Source organism: Oxyura jamaicensis, chromosome 2 (genome assembly GCF_011077185.1).
Source record: "Oxyura jamaicensis isolate SHBP4307 breed ruddy duck chromosome 2, BPBGC_Ojam_1.0, whole genome shotgun sequence".
Classification (NCBI taxonomy): domain Eukaryota; kingdom Metazoa; phylum Chordata; class Aves; order Anseriformes; family Anatidae; genus Oxyura; species Oxyura jamaicensis.
Genome location: NC_048894.1, coordinates 113,484,040 through 113,506,232, shown reverse-complemented (window position 1 = coordinate 113,506,232; position 22,193 = coordinate 113,484,040). Strand labels below are relative to the sequence as shown.

Sequence of the window (22,193 nt, the reverse complement as noted above, 5' to 3'; positions counted from 1 at the left end):
GACAATGTTGTACTGGAAGAGAACTATCATGAAAGGGAGAAATTCTTAGGACTAGTATTCCTAATTCTGGGTAAAAAGAAAAGGTGTACAAAAACTTTTCATAGACGAAGAATAAATTTTGAGCACATAAATCTAGGTTTAGAATGTACAGTTGCTTTAATAACAATAAAAAGCACTAAGAAACTATGTCCACTGTAAACAACAACAACAAAAAGCTGATTTCTCACAGTGTAATGGCTACCAAAGTTCATTAATAGTCACCTGCTTCCACTCCGAAGAGCAACAAATAAATGAAAGTTGAATCTCTGCTAGAAAGATATTGAGATGTTTACATTTTAAAATAGCTTTTAATATCAAATCATTTGTGATCAGGATGGGAACCTTTTCCGATCCAGTTCAATCTAGCAGATGCAATCCATGCACTGTTCTGAAGTAACAGATTAAGTGGAATCAGGGAAAAGCACCGGTGTTTCAAAGTGCCTGTCTGGAGGTCATATTTTATCTCTGGAAACATTACTTTTGAATATCGCTGTGGAATTTACAGATGTGGACAAGCAAAAAATATTTGGAGAATGTTGGCCTTCGACATGTTCTAGTATCTGTCAAAGCCAAAATATTTTTTTCTGCAGTACTGAGTAGCTTTTGGGTAACATTCCCAGGATTCAAACCTGGAAAACAGTGAGTAATCTGGCCTATTACTTTTTTTTTTTTTTTTTTTTTTTTTTTTTTTTTTTTTTACTGCCTACATTGAATCATTGAATTAAAAACCGATCTTTCATTCACGGAGAAAGTAGCTGACCCAACTGGTGTAGACAGATGAGTTAACACAAATTTCCAAATTACGGAATCTGTTAGGGAATACAGTTAGATATTCTTTTTCCAAGTTTTATTTCGTTTTCAATCAGGTTGCATTCATTCTGTAGCATCAACTACAGAAATAACCTCATTTTTATTTTTTTAAAAGGATCTTACACTTCGATGAGGCTTGGCTTCTTATGACTTTGTAAATCATGCGTATGAAAACACAATGTGCAATCTCCCATTGAACCTAAGTGATACAAGATCTCTCTGAGATTTGTGATTAGGAAGGAGCCATCTTGTGCTATAAATCTTCCATCAGGACTATCTCTCTCTCCTGTACTTACCTGCCTCACTTCATAGCAACGTTCTACCTCTTGACGAGCCTGTCAAGTGTACAGAAAGCGGCTAGTGATTTCTAAACCTTAGTACTGAAATCATTATCTATTATAGCCTGCTCAGCATTGCTTTCCAAACACCATAGGGCTTTTTCTGTGATCTTGACAAGTCCCTGACAACATGTTAAAACCTAACCCTACTATTGCAATTACTCATTCTGAATTATCACTGCTCAGCACTGTTGCTCACCTTCCATGCCATTTCCTTACGCAGGTTACAAACGCAGAATCACAGAATTATAGAATATCCTGAGTGGGAAGGGACCCATGAGGACCATCGAGTCCAACTCCTGCTCCACACAGCACCACCCAAAAATCAGACCGTGTGTCTGAGCAGTGTCCAAACGCTTTTTGAACTCCAGCAGCTCGGTGCCATGACCACTGCCCTGGGGAGCCCGTCCCAGTGCCCGACCACCCTCTGGGTGCAGAACCTTTCCCTCACACACAGCCTGGCCCTCCCCTGTCCCAGTTTATAGCCATTCGTGCCGAAAGCAGCAGAACTTTGCATACCACCATGGGCAAAACGCCTGATTTTCACTTCACGCCTTCAACTGAGCAGTGACAGGTCCGCTAGTGAAACCCCAAGCAATTCTTTAAACCTTAACTAATCTGGTTTTATGTATTCATTTCTTTATTTTGCGTGAGGGACGGGTTGGTTTATTAATTCCGGTGCGTGGGGCGGCCAGCCAGGCCAGCAGCACCACCCGGCCGCTGCCGGCGGTTGACGGTGACGGTTGAGTGCCGGCTCCCCGCCCCGCCCCCCCCGGAACACACCAACAGCCGCTGACAGCCGGGGGCGGGTGGACGGACATCGCGCATGCGCAGCACTCCCCGCTTCCTCCCTCCCTTGCCCCGCCCCGGCACCGCCCCTTCGGGCCAATCACATGAGCGGGCGCGGGGGCCGCCGGGAGCGGGCGCTACCCGAGGGGCTCGGCGGAGGAGCGACATGGCGGCGGCACTGGGCGCCCGCTGCTGAGTGCCCGGCGGGCCGCGGTGGGGCGACAGCGACAGCGAGGAGCGGGGGGACGAGGACGACGAGGAGGAGCAGGAGCAGCAGCAGGAGCAGCGGGGCACGGGGGAGGAAGGTGGCGGGGCTCGGTCTCTCCGTCGTCGTCGGCGGCGGCGGCGGCGGCGATGGCCCAGTGCGTGCAGTCGGTGCAGGAGTTCCTCCAGGACTCGTTCGTGCCCTTGGTGGCCGCGCTGTGCAGCGAGGAGGCGGAGCGCCTGGCCCGCAGGAACAACCTCGGCTTCGCCGAGCTGCTCAAGCCCTTCTGCCGCCTCACCTCCGAAGGTCGGTACCGGTAGGGGGGTGGGGAAGGCGGGGCCGCTCCCTGCAGGCTGGGGGGAGGCGAGGACCCCAGCCCCTGCCCCTTTTCTTTTCCTCTTTATTTTCCCTTTCCCCTTCCCCGAGGCCGAGGCACAGGTTTGCCCCGGCTGCCTGCGCTTGTTCCCTTCTGCTCCGTGGGGTTCTGGAAGTTGGGTTCTCCCCGAGGTGCCGCGAAGCAGAAGGTTGAAGAGAAGGGTGTCTGTAAAGCCAGCTCTCCCAGGCTGATTTCTTCTAAGCTGCCCCATTTGCCTGGTGCTTGTATCTGGAGCTCCTGCTGTAGCTTCTCTTGGGGTAAGGCTCTTAGTAAGCTATTTAGATATTGAAGGTCTTACAGCTGAAATGACAGCTAACATCATGAAACTATTCCCTGTTTCACATGTCCTTCTGTTGGATATACATTCTCTTCTTTCAGTGCTTCTGTGAGCAAGACCTGCTCCGACAAGGGGGAGGACTGAACTGATTACATAGCATAGATAAAAAATAACTGTGGAAAACAGTAGAACTGGGAATTGACCACTGGAAAAATGATTGGGCTCTTTTACTGTAATACCTAAAATGTTCCAAGTAATAACTTTAAGCTGTGCTTTTCAATTCACTGCATATCAGAACAGAGCTGCAGAACTGCTCATCAGCATAGTGATGCAGTGGCATTTGGCAGATTTGGTTTCTGGCAGACACTTGGCTCAGAGAGACTTCAGTCTTGCATTGAGAAAGCAGTGTAAGAAACTGAAACTTGTGCTGTCACTTGAGCTAAATATTCTGCACTGTTAAGTGAGTGGCAACAACTTGAAAGCTAGTGTGTGTGAAAATCTACCTTAATTTGTGGCGAGCCTTGAAAATGTATAAAAATGCATTTAGCGGTAACTTCTCTATAACTATTTTTCCTTGTCTGGTAACTCTTATGAATCATGTGAGACTGCAGAACAGATAAGAATTATAAATGCAGAAGTTTAAATCTTTGGAGTTCTGAAGCTGCTGAAATTACTTAAACATCGTCTTAGGTTCTTTGGCAAAATGCAGCGCATCGAGAAAACTAACCAGCCAGGCTATTCAAAATGAAGCACCACTTCTGATGAAGAATACTTAGTTTTGTTGTTCCTTAATAGCAACATTTTGTGTTCTGACTATTGTAACAATTGAGGAGCTGTCAAACCTGAATTGTTCTCAGTGTTTCCTGTGTAAATGCAGAACTCTGTGCCATAGAGTATCAATGTTTATAAACCAAGTTAGTCCTTCACCCTGCTTCAAAAGTTTTACTTTATAAAGTAGAGTTGGTTATAGCTAAAGTTTAGACTCCCTCCTTCAATACACCTGAGGATTTGATCTTGTTACTTGGGAGGCTGATAGTGACTGGATTTTGGTATTCTTCTAAAAACTGGAGTAGGAAGGATCTGCCACTTAATGATCTCATCATGACTTTTGATGTTTCTGTGATGGGTCTTCTGTAAGTTCTCTAGTGTAACTGTATAAATAAACATGCTTGTGAACTGCATCCAAATCACTACGATACGGTTTTCACTTCCTAATTTCATACCTGAGACTGTCAGGAGAAATCTTTGAGAAGGGGTGTCCTTGTTCGTCTTTCCAGCCTGCCTAACTCTGACAGCCTGAATTGCCCTTTTCAAAACCTGACCCAGGTTTGGAGAACTGAGAAGCTGAAGCACGATGGGTTTGTGGCTATCCTGCTTGGTGTGTTCTGATTCAGCACACTGAGCTTGACTGCAGTTCTTCACTCCAAGAGTGACTTCCTCTGCTAGCTTCATGGAAAATGCATTACTGCATGCTGTGAGTAGCTTCTTGCAATGAAAACCAGTGTGAGGGTAAGCAGAGTGGTACTATGTGTTTTCTTGAGGCAGATCACTGGTTAAGTGCGATGAAGTTACTGTGTAGTAGTGAACAGTTTCTCTGGAATACCAGGAGCTCTATGACAGGGAAACCTGCTTGTGGCAGTCTGCACAAACAATGTTGCATTGACAGTCACAGCATAGTGGCACTGCTAACTGTATCCCATGCACCAGACTCTGGAAACTGTTTTTGCTGTGCAATAATAGGTTTGGCCAGACTTGGCATTAACATTTTTTCTGTGGTCGCTTTTATGCCCAGTTAAGAGGGAGAGGGGCATTATTAATGATCTGATCATTGTACAGCAGAATGTGTTTATGTACACCTTTCTCCAAAACTGTGTGTCTTACTGTTCATGATTGTTTTGTTGTCTTCAGTCTTAGCACCACTTTTCTTAAAGGAGAAGAAAACTGGAGATCAGCTTACATCCAACTTCAAACAGAACCCAGCAAACGTGATGTAGGTGTAGGGGGCCTCTGCACCAAGTACTGATCAGTGCTAATCTACTGATCGACTTCTGCCTCTGACTTGCTAATGTTGATGTAGCCAAAAATACCTTTGCAGTCTAACAAGTTGTGATGTGAGGAAGTCCTCACTGGACATTCAGAGTTCTCCAGTGTAGTTCTTAGAATTTTGACTTTGACAATTAAGTCACTTACTGTTATTGAAGGACAACTTTGCTCTCTCAGTTAAGTTTTGACTTTAGAGGAAAACAAAAAGAAAGCCCCCAAACTTTTTTCTTTGATAAAAGAAAAGTGTCAGTTTTTTTTTTTTAACTACTGTGTTTTTTAGTAACAGTGTCTGGCTAACTTAAACTACCTATATAATATGTATTTATTTTCTTTAACATTGCATCCCATTAATTTGAGATGCTTTAAAAATACTATCTGAACTAGTGCTGTCATGGTGGGAGAATTTGTTTACGCTTCAACTAGCGAGTGTCACTTTGAGATAGCTTTTATTATGCTTAGTGCATTTGAGTTTAGTTTGATGTTAGGAATTCTCTGTTCGTAAGTATTTTAGTTAGAGTTCAAATATTCTCAGCTTCTTATTGGGAAGATGTTCTGGTACACATTACTTCTGCTTTGGGAAAAATACTTTCTGAAATTATCTATTTCCTTCAAAATTCCATAGTATTATGGTATAAGATTTTTTTTTTTACTAGGGTTTAAGGCCAAAATTTTGTGGTTCCAAATACATCCTTTGTGTCAGTCCTTAGGTTTACAAGTATGCCAAAAATGTCATCTACATCCTGGACGGAAACATGCATGTTATTATTATTATGGCTATTATATTTTAGGAGAGACAATGAGGATGAGTTTTGTTATAGCTGCACTGGGAGAACAAATGGTTCTCTTAGTTGTTTCTCCCTGCTACTTCCTCTTGCATTTGATCTTTTCAGTAACTGTGTGGCTGTAGGGTTAGTAATTTCAGGGTTGATAATTCATCCCATCTGATGAGATGGGGGGGAGGAACCCTACAGTTCTACAACTGGAGCTCTGTATTTACGAGTCATATGAAGATCAAATTATTGCTGCTGGTAAAATTATCTGTAAGATACAAAAGAGATTATTTCCCTCAAAGTGGTTGGGCTATGAAGAGCTAGACCTTTAATTTTTATACTTACCTGTACTGGTCCACCCTTCTATTTATTTACTTATGATGCGTAACTTTTTGCTTTTCAGGAGACTGAGAAGTCTGCTGAACGTCCTCCTACCCTGTCCCCCTGTCGTGTCCCACCCTTCTTTCCTCCCCAGCTCTTAGGCTATGGTCTTGGGACTGTTTCTTTCTCAGTGTTTTCTTTCTGATGGCTTTCTTGGAGGAGTCGGTAGAGAGGGAAATCATTTTGGGGATAAATATCACAAGTCAGACAGCATAAACCACTGTGTGCTAATAACATAAGGTTGGTATCACCATTTTAAAGGCTCATCTTAACATTGCATCTGCTGCTGTTCTTTGAATATTGTATGTATTGGTGTCTACTTTCTCTAAATAAGCAACCTTTGTGGCAACTTAAACACCTGTCAGCTATTTGTAGTTCTGTCATAAATGTGATGTCCATATGGTATAAACCGCATTGTCAGGATTTTGTTTTTGAGGCTGCCTGCAATAAGCCAGGTATGCTTCTGCATAATTCTGAAATCAATATTTCTTCATAAGATTTCTTTCTGTTTTCAAACAAGGATTTAAAAGTGATTCAGACATGCAGGTGTTATTGACTTTTTTTCGGTTAATCAGCTAAAAATAGTTTATCACTTGAGAAATGTAACTTTCAGTAACATTCTATTAAATCAGTTGTGTGGTGTCTTTTGGAGAACAGGTGAATTCTAAAACCATTTCTTCAAGTTATGGTGCTCACACTTTAATATTACAAATGAAAGGATACGTTCATTAGGATGAACTAATGCTATGCTGTCCCTGTCGAGTTTCCTAAATGCTATTATCGTGTGCTAGATTTTTCTGTCAGACTCCTAGGAACATGAGAGGTAATGTGCCTTCCATGTGGAACTCCTATAAGCTTTCAGTGGAAGTTGAGTATATTTCTCAAGGAAGAGGGTGTGCAGCAGTGTAGGCTACAGATCTTATGGGTACCTTCATATTTGGAGTAGATGTTTTTCTAAACTAAGATCCTGCTTATATTTTCATCAGTCTGCCTAGGTGAGCTTAATGTTGAACGTGAAATAATTTCTCCTTTACCCCTAACTCTCACCCCCCCCTCACTTTTTTGATACTCAAACATTATGGACTGAAATATAAAATTGATGGAGGGGTTTAATGAAGTAAGTAACGTATAAAGAAAGAAGTCTGGAGAAATAATAATTATGGTAGCTATTTTAACAAAGCCTTTTTTTTTTTTTTAGTTCACATGAGAGATCCCAATAATCAGCTTCATATAATTAAAAATCTGAAGATTGCTGTCAACAACATTATTACTCACCCACCTCAGCCCAGTGCTATTCGGAAGCTTTTGAATGAAGTGGTGTCCGTCAGTCAGCCTGCTGAAGGACTGGTAGCTAACGTGATCACAGCTGGAGATTATGATCTCAACATTAGCGGTATGTAATTATATTGTATTTTTCTGTAACTTAAGCTGGAATTTACTGTAAGGTTCCTAACCTTGATACCAAGTTTGTGGCGCGTATTAAAGTTGCTCTGAGGGTTGAACAGTTTTGAGTAATTGTTCTTGTACTGAAGCTTAAATTAGCAAACATTCTTGTGGCATTTTATAAAAAACAAAACTAATTAAATGCAATTAATAACTCATAAGTTAAATTTGTTTCCCAATGTTATGGTTCTTGTGAACTTCTGTAAAAGCATGAATTATTTTAAAACTGAAAATATTTTCTTTGGTTTTATGATTACCTTATCAGATCAGAGGTTTTCATTTTCTCAGAATTGAGACGCTAACCTTTTAACCTTGGTTGGATAAATATTATTGGCTGGATAGTACTGTTGGTACTAATGTATGGGTTTACTTTAAAGTTTGTCCGCCTGTCTTCTGTTAGTCTCTTATTGCTTAATGCACTGAATTTATAAAGTCACTGCAAACACTTGAAGGATTGGAAGATTTTGAGGAACGTTGTGCAAGTCTTTGCCTCATTTTTTTTTTTGCCACGATACTCAGTGCTTAATATTTCACTGTCACGATGTCCAGAACCTTCAACAATGACTTCTTTCCAATCTCCAGGGGGAAGACATTGTGAATAATGCTAAATGAGAACTGATCTTGAGAGCTGAGAAGATTAAACTCCTCCCAATTAAGACCCTAATCTATTAAATCCTTTGAGTACATACTTAATTCAAACCATGTATGCATTGCCCTATTTAAACATGAGTAATTTATTTTATGCAGTTTGGCGTGCAGTAGGGAATTTGGGTCTCTTATAGGAGAAGACAGGGTTTCCATATACTTTTTATGAAAAATTCATGAGGATTAGTAGCTGATGTTGTCATAATAGTTTTCAACATCAACATTAAAAGTGTGTAATTCTACATCTTCATTTTCTACCTTGCAAGCTGCATCCTCAACTTGATATGAAATATCAATAGTAAAGGAAAATACTTAACCCCGAATATTCTAATTTTTGAGCTTCTGCTGCAAACTGCAGCCCCTTTCAGTTTCTGTGCCTGTTCTCATCTGAGAAAATGGTTTATTTGCTTGCCATTTTAATACGGAAACTTTTGGTTGGAAAGTCAGCTTGAATTCTAGAGATTAAAGCCATTCTGCTTTCTTGGGGTCATCTAATGAAGTGAATTTCAAAATTGAGGCTGTTAAAAATATTACACAAGTGGGGGGAGAGAGAGAATGAGTAATAGACACTTCATCAAGCCAGATGAAGCTGTGGATCCCCCATCCCTGGAAGTGTTCAAGATGAGGCTGGATGGGGCTTTGAGCAACCTGGCTTAGTGGGAGGTGTCCCTGCCCATGGCAGGGGATTGGAACTAGAGAATCTTTAAGGTTCCTTCCGGCCCAAACTATTCTGTGTTTTTATGATTATTTGTAGTTTTGGAAGGAAATAGCTCTCCTTTTGTCTTCCTTATTTGCTTCTGGAGCCTCAGACATGATAATTCTTACACAATTGTGTTCTGTCTCCCAATGGTTAGGTTCTTATTTCTGTTCAAACTGGCTGTATACTTGGTTGATTGAGGAGGGAGTATAATCTATTTAATATCGTGCATGAGGACAGAAGCATGTAATGATTTCATAGTTCTGTGGTACACCTTCTTAAGGTTTTAGCACAAAACACTAGCACAGTGTCCTTGATGATGAAATTTGAATCCCATTGCGCTGTAGGAGGATGTATGGAAGTCTCTATCTTGTCAGGTAGAGTTGTTCTACTTAGAAAAATTTTGAATATTTTCTAGAAGTTTTTTTCTACATTGTTAGAGTGTTTTATTAAAAAATGATGGAAGCATTCATTCCTGGCCATAAAATACACGTGTGTGTGCATATATATTTTTGCAAGGAAATGTGAAATACACCTATCTCTTTAAATTTGCTGCTTTTTTTGGTAAATTATTTTCTAGGGTGGCAATACTGAAACATATTTTCTTGATCTTTAATGATGCAATGTATTTGGAAGGAATATATAAAGGGATGGCTTAAGAAAACCATGTATGGGTATTACCAACACTGGGATCACGATACTGCTCTTTTTCAGAAAAGCTCTGGGACTGCTGTAGTGAATTGTTTTAATTGGTTACAATCATTCTTTGTTACTTGTTTATAGTTGCATTCATAATTCCATAATCTTCTTGTACTGGTGGACCTGGTTGATTACTGCAAAGGCGCTTGCCTTCAGCCATGTGTGCCTCTCCGATCTACTAGTGTGTAGAGAATGGGGAAATGATCCTACTAAAGGACTTGTATTTTTCTTCCAAATAGCTTTCAGCTGGATCACTTCTGTGACTGTTTGGGGCACGATGTTAACTCTGGTGTACAGCAATACAGGAATATGACAGATATAAGGGATAGTGTTGGGCAGTCGCTTTCAGCAGTGAACCTCCTCAGTTTACTTGTAGTTCATTACTACAAGCTGAGAAAACTCACGAATTAGTGGCTTACTCCAACTAGAAAAATAGAAATATATTTTTTTATATAACTCTAATTCTCTACTGCTTCATAGACTTCTGTTATTCAGGCCTAGAATCTGGGCAGAACCAGAAATAAATATTGGATTCTATTGAAGTACATTATGAAATGTGGAGGAACCTGAAATTCTCATGACTGAGGTTATCTGGAATCATATGCCTTTAGTCCATGATGGGCATATATGGTATAAATTTTCTACTTCTTGATACCAGAGCGTAAAAGCTGATAGTGTGTTTGCACCTGACCTATGTTAGAGTAATAATACCATGTTTTTTCTATCAGATCGCTCAGTTAAGGCTAGTGTTCCTTGGTACAGTAATTGGAAAGAGACACTGATGGAACTGAACACATCCACGTTTTATTCAGGTATTTTTTTTTGTGGTTGGTGCCAATTTGCCCTTTATTCCTTTTTCCATGTGCTCCATCCACCTTTCCTTACCATCTGCTACAACTGTTTAGCACCTCTCTTGGCGCAGATGTGCGTTCCTCCATTTTTTTCCCCTAAAATAATAAAATAAAATGGTGGTGGTGGTTGTTTAATTTTTCTTTGTCACACTTCTACTGCTGTTAACCTAAATTGTTTGGTCTTTCTGTAGAGTCCAGTAAGTGTCTAGCTGGGGCAGGGGAATCATCTGATGCTGTAAAAGCACTGTCTTGTTTGATCCTATGGGAATTTCTGCTATCACTGTTCTGTATTCAAAATGCAAATATTTTCCTGCTTCTCCGTAGAATTTCTGTCTCACGGGATAGTGGCACTCCTTAAATTGAAACTGAGAAGTTAACTGTACTGGAGCATGTGTGCTGCTGCTATATTGATCCTTTTTCTGGTGTATGACTTAAAAACAAAACACTTTGTAGCAGAGCTTAAAGACATGTTTCCACCAAAATGCATTGGCTATTGACCTCTCAATTTGTAGACTACAACATACCACAACATAGAGATTCATTGTAAAGTAGTCAAATTCTGATGTTCTTCATTTGTAAACAATAGCAAAGCTTATGCCTTCAATTAATAGTACCTACGCTTTAGTAGTGTCCATTCAGGTGCTTCTAAATACTTTTCTTTCTGAAGGGGCTAGCATACTGGTATTTGTGGAATTCATCTTGTTTTGTGAGGTAACTAAAAATATGAAACCTAATGAAGTAGACTTTTTATTCTTAAGCTGTTATGTATGAACAGAAAGTACCAATTTCTGAACGTGGTAGCAAATTACTTAAACTTCAGCTCTTGTTTAGCATCCTATAAACACATTGGAAAAATGTGGAGCATACAGGTCTGTGTTCCTAAATGACAGCGTTGCTATGCACTGCTGAAACTTATGTTATATATGAAATCTATATGTTGTGTATTTGAAGTCTCTCTTGGGCTCTGTTTTTGTTTTGAATGCTGTGCATATTTGTTGAAATATCAAGTGTGAACGGTATTCACTCAAGCATTTTAGGACTGTAAAGTTTGTTGTGGCTCTGTTGAGGAAATTCAGTTACCTTTATAGCCAGTTCCAAGTTTCTTACTAGACTGAGTGAGAGGGTGGAAAATAGATGTAGTGGATTCCTGTTTGTGGATCTGTCAGACTTAAACTTATTTGCTGGGTTCAACAGAAACAGAAAACTGGGAATAGAGCTAGAAACTAAAATGTACATCATGTTTTTACCCTAATAGTTTAACATTGTTGAATTTGAATCTGAATTACTACAAGTCTTATGTGTGAAAAATATGTATTAATCAGTTTCTCATTGTTTGTTTTTAATAACAATCTGTTTTCCTTCATTTCAATAGCTGGAATATATGTATGTTAGTAAAGACAAACGATTTTTCACACCATAAGTTCAAAGAGCACTTGGTTAGAAAGGCTGTAGTCAAAAGCTAGCAATTTGCCTCCTATTGATCTTTTTATAAAGTTAGATGTGCTGATTACTAGACTGAGTTCAGATGTATAACATATCTGATCCTTGCATGGATGAAGCCGATATAAGATGGCCAGACAGTGTAAGATTAAACAAAAAGCGTTAACTTAATGCACTACAAGAGAATTCCAATGTACAAATTAAACTCAGTTTGTTGAAGTTGGCTAAGAAATCAAGGGTTTGGGAGGTGGTGGGGGAGGCTAACAAAGCTTTAGAACTTCTTATGCGAATTACATCAAGGAATGTACTTTCTTGGGGCCATATGTGGAAAACAAATACCTTTAGAACTTATTAATGCATTTTCTGTACCAGTTACTATATTCTAGTTTGCAGGTGAGTTTACTCAGGGTTCTAACTGCTCATTGTGAAGCCTGGGTATTAAAAATGGGTTAACTTTTCTCTGATCTTTTTTCGACTTAGGTGAAGGAGTTGCAGAATTGAGATGGCATAAAACAGGCTTAAAAGGAGAACAATTATTTCATGTCTAGATTGTTGTTGTGGAAAGAGACAAGATTAAGTTCACATGTTCTTTGTACGTCCCATACATGCTTGGCTTCCTTTGACTTGATACTCTTAAATATTGAAGTCCCATTGTAAAAGGTCATTTGAAGATGACAGGTTAACATTATAAGGCATTAATGGCACAACTTAGATCTGAGCTTTCAGCTTTTTGGATCTTTGCTTTGCCAGCTAACAATGAACGGTTGCTGTCTTTATTTTAGCAGAGAGGAGGAAGGGGACTACTATTAAGCCAAGTTACAACACCTTTTAAAAAAAAAAAACTGTCAGGATAGGGTTTTGATAATCCTTAGTTCCTTTATGTAGTCTTTTTTTCTTCTCAGTCAACTGTTACATTCCTAGTCAAGGCAAATTAAAGAACTTTTTTTTTCTTTCCCAAGCTTCTGTGGTTTTAGAGGGGTGGTTATGTTCTTTAACAAAGACTGAATATGTGAGCCTGAAATGCTGAAGAAGTTGGTGCTTAAGATGCTATTCAGTTTCACAAGATTTAATTCAAAGTGTTCCTCCTACTTCTGTATATTTCTGATGTTTTCATTTTAGACTGTTTCTCCTTCCTTTCCCTCCCATGCAAACCTTGTCAGAGTTGCAAATTTTACTTTTAGGCATAGTGTTTTGTATTTCCTTTTTATAAATGACAAATGATAGTTTGGCTAAATAATTAAATTTGGTCTTATTTTGTGTTTCAGCTACTACTCCTTGGTTTGAGTCTTACAGAGAGTGCTTTCTTCAGTCCATGCCTGCATCAGATCATGAGTTCTTAAACCACTATGTTGCATGTATCCTTTGAGCATTACAGACATCTTTGGTGGAGACTGTTACAGATGGCTGCAGAAATGTAATGCAGGAGACTTTGAGACTTTGGAACAACTTTTTGCCACAGTGCTTTGAAATGTACCCTTTTCAATATGTCCAACTATACAGACTAATTTTGTAAGGGGTCCAGGTTTTCTCTGTCGTAAAAGCCGCACTTTAAACTGAACTCTGAGCTAATATGTGTAACACTTTGAGTGAGTTTCTGCTATAACTCTTTAGGTCCTAAAGCACAACAGAGGCTTGTGTGCTTGGGATGCACCTGCAGCCTTTTATAGTTTTTCTAGCAGATGGATGGGGGAGGCTGGGAAGAGTGTGTTGAAAAAACAGTGGACTTTAGGCATTTTTCTAGACTACTTGTTGTCTAATACAGCTAAAATGCTTTCAGTGTTTTGGTTGCTGTGACTTAATCCTGACTTGTTTGTCTGCAGGAAAAATAAAAATATATACTGTTTCATGGTGTAGCTGGTGTTAAGCTGAACAATAAAGATAATGCTGCAGGTTTCATAATACTTTGTTTCTAACTCTTAACTAATACACAATTTCAGCATGGTATACCTCTGTACAAGATCTGTCAGAGTCATGTACAGAATTAATTTGGCAATATATTGAATCTGGCCTTTGCAGTTATGTAAAGTACAATTTGCTTTCTGGCCTCTCTGATTTAATGCCTTTAATTTGGTGAATACGTGTGGCAGGGCAGGTTGTTCCTTATTAATGATAATGGAGTTGCATTGAGGTAAAAGGTAGAACACATCCGTCTTTTACTTAGTAGGTATTGCTGTGTTTATGAATACTGGCTGTTATTGTTGCTCAGGTGATGCCCTAAAGAGAAAGTCCCAGCTCTTTGAACATTGCAAAGTGAGCATTGCAGTGAACTTCAGTTATATTTCTACAAAAAAGTTTCACATGGGACCTGGATTTGAAATATAATTAACTATTAGCTATTATATGTCAGGTTAAACTTGGATTTCGTTTCAGAACTGGAGCTAGTTGTTGTTTCATTTTAGTTACAGATGTTAACAGTTAGTTGACTGTTTAAATATATATATATTTTTATTGAGACTTAGGCCAAGTTCTAGTTGTACTTGCTTTTATGGCAGTGTATTTTATAGGCTTAGAATAGAATGAGTGCAGTGTTTATATGCTGCCTATTTTATCATCAGTGGCTGTTCCTGGGCTCTTGACGTAAATGTCCTTAACACGAATCTAGGTATGCTCGTAGTTTCTTCTAGTGAACCAGAGCCTGTGGAGCAATTCCTGAAGCTGTCTCAAGAACAACATAGAATTCAGCATAGTAGTGAATATATGTATCCAAAATGGTTTATACCAAACACGCTCAAATACTATGTATTACTGCATGATGTAAGCACAGGAGAAGAGCAAAGGTGAGTCTTCTCCTTTCAGTGACATTACAGATAAACTTTTTGACTGGAATGCTTGCATTTATAAATTGCTGTTGAGATTAGGCATACAACAGAATCTATTAACCAGTATGCAGTTATCAAGGTAGACTTCATTAAATAGTATTTTTAGGTCTAATTATTGTATTTGCATAAAAAGAATCAGTCCCAGGTTCTTGAAGTCTCAGGCTCTTGAAAGCTTGCTTTCTTTGCTAGCTCACTGAGAAAATTCTCAGAGATCACAGAATAGTCTAGGCTGGAAGAGACCTCCAGGATCACAGAGTCCAACCTCTGACCTAACACTAACAAGTACCCCACTAAACCATATCCCTAAGCTCTACATCTAAACGTCTTTTAAAGACCTCAGGGATGGTGACTCAACCACTTCCCTGGGCAGCCTATTCCAGTGACTAACAACCCTTTCAGTAAAGAAGTTCTTCCTGATATCCAACCTAAACCTCCCCTGGCACAACTTTAGCCCATTCCCCCTTGTCCTGTCACCAGGCACGTGGGAGAACAGACCAACCCCCACCTCGCTGCAGCCTCCTTTCAGGTACCTGTAGAGAGCAATAACGTAGCCCCTGAGCCTCCTCTTCTCCAGGCTAAACAGTCCCAGCTCCCTCAGCTGCTCCTCGTAAGACTTGTTCTCCAGACCCTTCACCAGTATCGTAGCGCTTCTCTGGAATCGCTCGAGCACCTCCATGTCCTTCTTGTAGCGAGGCTCCCAAAACTTAACACAGTACTCGAGGTGCGGCCTCACCAGAGCTGAGTACAGGGGGACAATCACTTCCCTGGACCTGCTGGCCACGCTGTTTCTTATGCAAGCCAGGATGCTGCTGGCCTTCTTGGCCGCCTGAGCACACTGCTGGCTCATATTCAGCCGACTGTCAACCACTACTCCCAGGTCCTTCTCTGCCAGGCAGCTTTCTAACCACTCATCTCCCAGCCTGTAGCTCTGTTTGGGGTTGTTGTGCCCCAGGTGCAGGACCCGGCACTTGGCCTTGTTGAACTTCATACCGTTGGCCTCGGCCCATCGGTCCAGCCTATCCAGATCCTCCTGCAGAGCCTTCCTACCCTCGAGCAGATCGACACACGCACCTAACTTGGTGTCGTCTGCAAACTTGCTGAGGGTGCACTCAATCCCCTCATCCAGATCATCAATATAGATGTTATAGATGTTAAAGAGAACTGGCCCCAGTAACGAGCCCTGGGGGACTCCACTAGTGACCGGCCTCCAACTGGATTTGACTCCATTCACCACAACTCTCTGGGCCCGGCCATCCAGCCAGCTCTTAAGATAGTTGGTTTAACTCTTGGATAAAACACCAGTTTAATTTTTTTATTTTTAAACCTTACATATAATAGTCTAGAATAACTTGTTGTGGTAGACACTTAGAATTGGTTTAATATCAAAATGAATAGATGTTGCAGTACTTTTTTTTTTTTTTTTTTTTTAGAGCTGACACCATTTATGAAGAGATGAAGCAGAGGTATGGAACTCAGGGTTGCTATTTGCTGAAAATAAATTCGCGGGTGTCTAACCGAGGAACAGATGAACAGATACCAGATCCTTGGAGCCAGTACCTTCAGAAAAACACTATCCAAAACCAGGTATTGTAATGTGTTTTTTTTTTTTTTTTTAAAAAAAAAGTTAAGGTGCATATTAATGCTTATTTTAGTTGTGTTAAAACTCTACAAGTTTTATGTATAAGATTTTACAGAATAAGCTAATAGGTAGAAGAGACTAAGGAAGTTTTGTAAGATTTAACTTTTTTTAACCTGACTCTTCTGTGAGGGCATTAGATGATTCCTTTTTTTTAGAGAGCTGTACTCTGCTACCTAGTGACTCTAAGAAGCACAGAAGTGCTACACTGAAAGGAACATGGAAATAGTGGGTTCCTGAGGTTGCCTGCAATGCATAGAGCAGAAGTCTTATTTGTAGTAGCCTTTTACCTTCGTTTTGATTAATTTTTGTCACTTCCAGAATGTTTCTATTTACAGGTTCTTGTAGTTCACTAAACAATATGGCTGTTTTTTTTTGTGGTAACTTCTTGCAGTCAAGCATAGTCTGTCATCTGCTAAGATAGCAAATGATAGTGTATGTTCAGAGTTTTGGGTTCTTTTTGCCATAAATGTCTATTTTTGAATTCAAGACCAAAAAATGTGCCTTTTTTGAATATACTTCTGACTGTTCTGCAGTTCTAACAGTATCTGATTAAAAGATGTCTGTGGAATCATAGTTCTTTAACAAATCTACCTGGCCCTGGAAAATCAAAGCTATTCATATTCTGTAAGCTGTTAAGAGGAGCAGTGAGTAATGTTCAACCATAAACTAGTTATCTTTATTTTTTTATTTTTATATTTTTTTTTTCCATGTCAACTATTCCATGTTGTATGTTAGTTTTTTTTTTTGAGTTTGTTCAGGAGTTGTTTTAGGGAGCATATTTTTTTACTGCTATGGGCATTGCTGTGTCAGAGTTCCGATCAGCTGCTGGAGCTGCTTGCCTTAGTTGACGGGCTATTTTGAGCAAACCAGAAGGAGCTTGCTTCATCTGTTGGTGATTATAACTTTCATCTTTACAATAGGGTGGGACCTTAAAGGCTCAAAAAATGTTTCAGTGAACGTATATTAACATTAGCGGAATGCACTCTCTTAATCTAGTTAACTGCTATAAAGTTAACAATTACTGTTGACTGGCTTTTGTGTGTGTTCTGTTATTCTTGAAGTACTAATTTTCTTCCCCTTCCGGTAGGATTGCTATGAAGATTGTTATGCTGTCATTTCAAATAAGAATACCGATCAGTTGATATCAGATGGCTTAGATAATGAAATTAAAGGTATTTAACTTCCATCAAACTTTTGATGTGATAGCTTTTATAGAACTGCCTTGTCTCTTATAGTAATTTTCTGAGTGCTGGGCAGGTTCTGCTGTGCGATTATATAAACTGCTATGTTAAGTGTTAACTATGTTGGTTTTAAACTTCATGAATGTTTGAAAAATGATTTTTAATACATTGAGATAAAGTTCCATAAATCTATAATCAAGGTATAGGGTAAATGTAAGGTAGCCCACAAACTGAGATTGGAAAAATGTTGGTGATTACAAACTTTGTGTGTTTTGTTAAGAGATTAGTAATTTCCGTGATGCTCAAAGGTAGCAGCTGTATGTCAACAAATGAAAACATAATGTTGATTTAATAGACTATTAACTGTATCTTTAATGAAATAGGTATTGATGTGTTAGGCTTGTCTTTAAGACTAAGCATACTGTCTCTGAACTCTTGACAATTAATAATTTGCTTTCACATCTCAGCTTTGTTTAGTGCTAGCAAGGCCCAGATAAGGCAAACTGATATATTGGAAGGAGATTATAAGTGTGAGGACTATTAAAATATGAGTGAATAGGTGTCTTGATCTAGTTTGGCTAGCTAGATGCAAAAATAGTCACCCTTCTTATTGAAGTAAGGGGACTTCAGAAGAGGTTATTTTTCACTATGATTGCCTCAGAAAGGCATGGAAAACTAGAGTTTTTAAAACTTAGAAATAGAAAAGAATAATTGGATCCATGGTATCCACTGTAGCAATTGATGCATTTCCATCTTTTCATGAATATTTGACTTTAAATTTACTGTTTGTTTTCCTTCTGTGCTGTTGATACTGATCAGCATATTTGGGAATTCTTTGCACTGTAGACTAGAACTGAAAACATATTTTCTGAGGCACGTTGCATTTCCTGAGACTTACTGAGCTTTCTTAATTTCAGGAGTGACATAATAGTCACATAGTACTCTGCTGATACTGGTCTGTAGTGCACAATGATTGAATAGCTCTGCTTAACAGAGTTATAAATAAGGAAAACATTAAGGTTAATAAAAATGACATTTAAAACCATAAATACTTCAGTAACTTCATACAAGGATTTTGGTGTTTCCATCTCTTAATAGATGGCATCTCAAACAACTTCAAGACTCATCCCTTACAACTGGATCACCCCAGTGGCAGTTTGGATAGCACTGATTACTTGAAGGCTACTACATCATTGCAGGAATCAAAGAAATTGAACTCCGGAATGCCTCATGGTGCTTGTTTAACACTCACAGATCATGATCGAATTAGGCAGTTCATACAGGAATTTACATTTAGGGGACTTTTGCCACATATAGAGAAGACTATACGGCAACTCAATGATCAGGTCAGTTCACTTTTATGTACTCTTACTCAAAAACAGTAGTGGTATAAATCCAGTTATCCATCAGTCTGTTCTGAAATCAGTACTTCCTTGTGCATCTAGTGATTCAATAATCTTACTGAAAGCTGTAAGTAAATTTAAGAGGAACAGTTATCCTTTTGGCTTCATTTGTCCTTAAATCAAAAAAACAACCCACACCAAAACCCAACACCTGTGTCAACAAAACTTCAGTACAAAGGGGCTTGTTGGTGAAAGCCTGTATGAAATGTTACCAGAGATAACCCTTTGCTCCTAAAATCTTTATTATGCTTGTACTAAACAATTCTAGCATGGAGAACAAAATGTACTTTCTTTCTCAATACTCAAATGCACCACTAAAGCTAAGAAATGTATCTTTGTCAATATTTGTCTCCAAAAAAGCTGGATGCTTCAACTGATACTTCTTGGCAAGGAAAGAAATGCGTGGACATCTTAAATCATGTAATTCTGTTCTGATATCAGCAGTTTTTGCAGCCAAGTATTTGTCACTCAAAAGGGTTCTTTGGAAGTATGCTATTTAATTTCATGCCTATTTCAAAGCATGGGCATGCCATACAGTTTTCTCTGTCACAGTAAGATCCCGTCTCTTAAAAAGTATTTCACTTCTGTGTATCTTAAAGAGCTGAAGAGATGGATTGACTTATGCAAGTATAATCAAATTACTGGATTTAGCAGTTGACCTGGACCCAAATATCAGTCTGTTCTCTGAACTGTCTTTTTGACCGAATTGTCCAATTAGGCTATAGTTTTTAGGAGAGGATTATTGAGAGTAATACAGTATGCTGTGAGGAGCACAGTCTCCCTGATTGGAATGTAGTATATGCTGACAGTGTTTACATTGGGAAAGCTTAAAGTTAAGATTAAATAAGTGTAGCATTATGGCTAGGAATGTAGTAATATATTCCTAATGCATGTAAGAAAAACATGTCATGTTTTTTTAATTACCTTTAAAAAGAGATGTAGCTTTACTTAGACCTGGAGGAATGGTAATTCTCTGGAGAATTCCTCATTTGTGGGACTTCTCTGAAAGAATAACTGTGTAACCTTGCTTGCAGGTATAACTAGCACACTTGACACTGCAAAACAGTTTTACTATGTGGTGATGCTTCCCATGGTGATGGGGAGAATGCTCTCTTGCAATATACCAGGAAATAAGTACTATGTATTCAAACAAACACATCAGTTTTTTTTTTTTCTGGATTGAGATATCTGAAGTTTTACAGCAGCAATAGACAGTTTTAGACAGCTGAGGATCATTAAATGTGGATTACAATGTCTGTCCATCAGTGATTCACTCCAATGATGTGCGTTCTTTTCACTTTTTTTTTTCCTTTGTTCTATCTTCTTGAAGAAAATAAAATTTGGGAAGTATTAGTGGAGCTTGTGTTTGTAGTTGGATGTAACTTATTTATATCCTTTGTGGTCTAGTACTCTAATTTGTTGTTTTATTGCAGTTAATATCCAGGAAAGGCTTGAGTCGATCATTGTTTTCTGCCACTAAAAAATGGTTTAGTGGCAGTAAGGTTCCAGAGAAAAGTATAAATGAACTGAAGAATACTTCTGGCTTGCTGTAAGTTATTTCAGTCATTACCTTTGAATCAAAATAAAATGTACCTCTTTCTTGGGAGTGGAAGCCCATGTTTATTAATGGTATTCCTCAAAGTGAACTGAATCAGTAGTACTGTAAAAGGCTTTGGTGGAGGAATCACACAAAGTACTCTGTGTTGTTTACATCATTATGTTTGTGTGGTTTGTCTTAATTGTCATAAGGCTCATAATCACACTGTTCTTAATTTAAACTTTCTATTTTGAATTTGTAAGTATGGCTTGCTTCTTACAAAGTCTTACAAACAAGTGTATGTGAAAACATTGGATTTCCATTAAAATGACTTATATATACACTTGACTGACCAAAAGTTACTGATAGCAGAGGACAGAAACTTGCTTTGTCTTTTGGCATAAGACATAGATTTTTCTAATATTTTTTTTGTTCAAGAGAAGTGGGATAAATAACGACAGCTAGGTGAACAGTCTGTAAAGTCTTTTTTCCCTTCTCCTACAGGTTTCTTTAGCTCTAGCAGTTAGTCATAGTGAGCAGCTTCAGTGATAGCTGTGTACTGGTTTCAGTGTTTCATTCAGAGGAATGCTTTCTTTGAATATTAGTGGGATAGTGAATCTTGTTAATCAGAAAGTAAGCTGTGAAACCAAGTTACACATGGCAGAAAAGAAGCAGCTTCACTCTTCTTAGTAAGTTGTTTTTTGGTAACATTGAACGTAATGCAGTTTTTATTCCTTCTCTCTGGATAGAAATTAAGATGAGAATAAAGTATGTCTTGCTCTATATATTGAAATTAGGGCTTTAAATTGAAATATTTGTACTTATAGGTATCCACCAGAAGCACCAGAACTTCAAATCCGGAAAATGGCAGACTTATGCTTTTTGGTGCAACACTATGAACTTGCATATAGCTGTTACCATACAGCAAAGAAAGATTTCTTAAATGATCAGGCAATGCTTTATGCAGCTGGAGCGCTGGTTGGTACTTCGTGTTTTAAATATTCTATCACCTTTTCACTATAATTTCTAATATATGTCTGAAAGTAACAAAACAGTCTCTTCACTCCACATCCAAATTTATAATAGTCTTGCCAAACTTGCTGAATATCTTCAGCAAGCCCTAAAGTATTCTCAAAGCTGTTGGTTGTTGTTTTATGAAGGGAATAAAAGTGTGAATAAAAATTGGAGACTGAATTCTTAAAATGTAAAATACAGAAAGGAGAATACTTATAGTGTAAACTCCTAGCAAAATTGGTCTTTAAACTTGTCTAAGAACTCAAGAGGGTCGGAAATAACTTTATTGTATATCCTTTAATAATTAGTCTTGACGTCCTGGCAAATATATCACTATAAATATGGTGCTGTACAATTTTTTTTATTAAGATTTTTGAGGGGTGTACTTCGAGTACATCTTCACAGTATAGTTCATCATTAATAACATTCTCAATCTTTAGTTCTTGAGGATGGAGTTGTGGGACTGAAATAATTCCCAATAAGATGAGTGGGAGCCCTGGGAAAACTAACAATTTTTAACAACATAGAGGAGCTGATTCTCCTAGTCTAACTCAAATTTGAAGCTTTACTTTGTAGACCTATGGAAGTATTTTTGTACACAGTTCCATCTTGAATTAAAACCTTTAAGTAGATAAGTATTTTTGCAGTACACACAGCTGCACTGCATTTTGCTGGTCTCAAAAGATAATTTAATTATTAATAATTCCTTAATGAGCTCTTATTTTTTGAAACCTACAGTCTCTAGTTACTGTGGAAGAACAGTTTACTATCCTGCCTTCACCCTGTAAGGAAAGAAC

At 38.7% G+C, this 22,193-nt stretch overlaps 1 protein-coding gene across 4 annotated transcripts in view; it reads left to right on the top strand.

Moving 5' to 3' along the window:
* The first annotated feature begins 2,208 nt into the window (after positions 1–2,208).
* TRAPPC8 (trafficking protein particle complex 8) overlaps positions 2,209–22,193 on the top strand; it is a 50,684-nt gene continuing 30,699 nt past the window's right edge. For 2 of the 4 annotated variants that reach the window (XM_035317553.1, XM_035317552.1), the window contains exons 1-10: positions 2,209–2,487; positions 7,227–7,421; positions 10,241–10,324; positions 13,069–13,158; positions 14,406–14,580; positions 16,053–16,206; positions 17,349–17,433; positions 18,541–18,788; positions 20,279–20,394; positions 21,210–21,360. In XM_035317553.1, the coding sequence (XP_035173444.1) occupies positions 2,331–2,487; positions 7,227–7,421; positions 10,241–10,324; positions 13,069–13,158; positions 14,406–14,580; positions 16,053–16,206; positions 17,349–17,433; positions 18,541–18,788; positions 20,279–20,394; positions 21,210–21,360 (1,455 nt within the window). In that variant the 5' untranslated portion in view covers positions 2,209–2,330. The remainder of the gene's footprint in view (positions 2,488–7,226; positions 7,422–10,240; positions 10,325–13,068; positions 13,159–14,405; positions 14,581–16,052; positions 16,207–17,348; positions 17,434–18,540; positions 18,789–20,278; positions 20,395–21,209; positions 21,361–22,193) is intronic. The other 2 variants (XM_035317555.1, XM_035317554.1) reach the window with 1 other exon arrangement.